The 700-nt window shown below is 48.6% G+C and overlaps 1 protein-coding gene across 1 annotated transcript in view; it reads left to right on the top strand.

The window, feature by feature from the left end:
* LOC119588091 (neural cell adhesion molecule 1-like) overlaps positions 1–700 on the top strand; it is an 85,634-nt gene that overhangs the window by 74,913 nt on the left and 10,021 nt on the right. Inside the window, exon 5 of the mRNA XM_037936800.1 lies at positions 240–385. Coding sequence (XP_037792728.1) covers positions 240–385 — 146 coding nt within the window. The remainder of the gene's footprint in view (positions 1–239; positions 386–700) is intronic.

Below are 700 nucleotides of genomic sequence, written 5' to 3'. Positions count from 1 at the left end.
CCCCTTTTTGAACAGCATAACATAAATTTCACGGATATTATTCCTCAACCTGCAGCAGGACCTGACCCTTTTTTTCTTTTTTTTACTACCTTCTTAATTGCTACCTCTGCTTGTGAGTACTATAAACCTCTTTAATAATAATAATAAAAAAGAAACTGAACATCACTTTACCCAACAACATATATATATATATAAAGGACTTCCCCACTAAACAACAAATCCTATAATATTTCCTCCAGGATCCACGTTGAGGATGGAAGGTCAGGTCACAAAGGCGTTGACCTCATATTCACAAACATCAGCAGGACGGATCGTGGAAAATACACCTGTTCTGCTAATGTAGATGGTGTTGAGCAGGAGCGTTCATTTGACCTGATCGTTCTGAGTAAGTATTGTGTTGGGGTGCTTTGTGTGTGTGTGTCGGGGGGGGGGGGGGTGTATGGGGGGGGAGAGGGATGTGTATGGGGGGGGTGGATGTGGGGGTGTAGAGGAGTGTGTGTGGGGGGGAGGGGTGATGGATGTGTGTGTGGGGGGGGGATGGGGATAGTGGAGAGGGATGTGTGTGGGGGGGATAGGGGGGGTGAATGTGTGTGAGGGAGATGGAGGGAGAGAGGGATAGGTGTAGTGTAGGGAAGGGTGTGGGTGGATGTGGGAGTGTAGATGTGTGTGTGTGTGGGGGGGGGGGGATGTCTGTGGGGCT

This window comes from Penaeus monodon, chromosome 23 (assembly GCF_015228065.2).
Source record: "Penaeus monodon isolate SGIC_2016 chromosome 23, NSTDA_Pmon_1, whole genome shotgun sequence".
In the NCBI taxonomy this organism is placed as follows: Eukaryota; Metazoa; Arthropoda; class Malacostraca; order Decapoda; family Penaeidae; genus Penaeus; species Penaeus monodon.
This window is presented reverse-complemented; position numbering and strand designations above follow the sequence as displayed.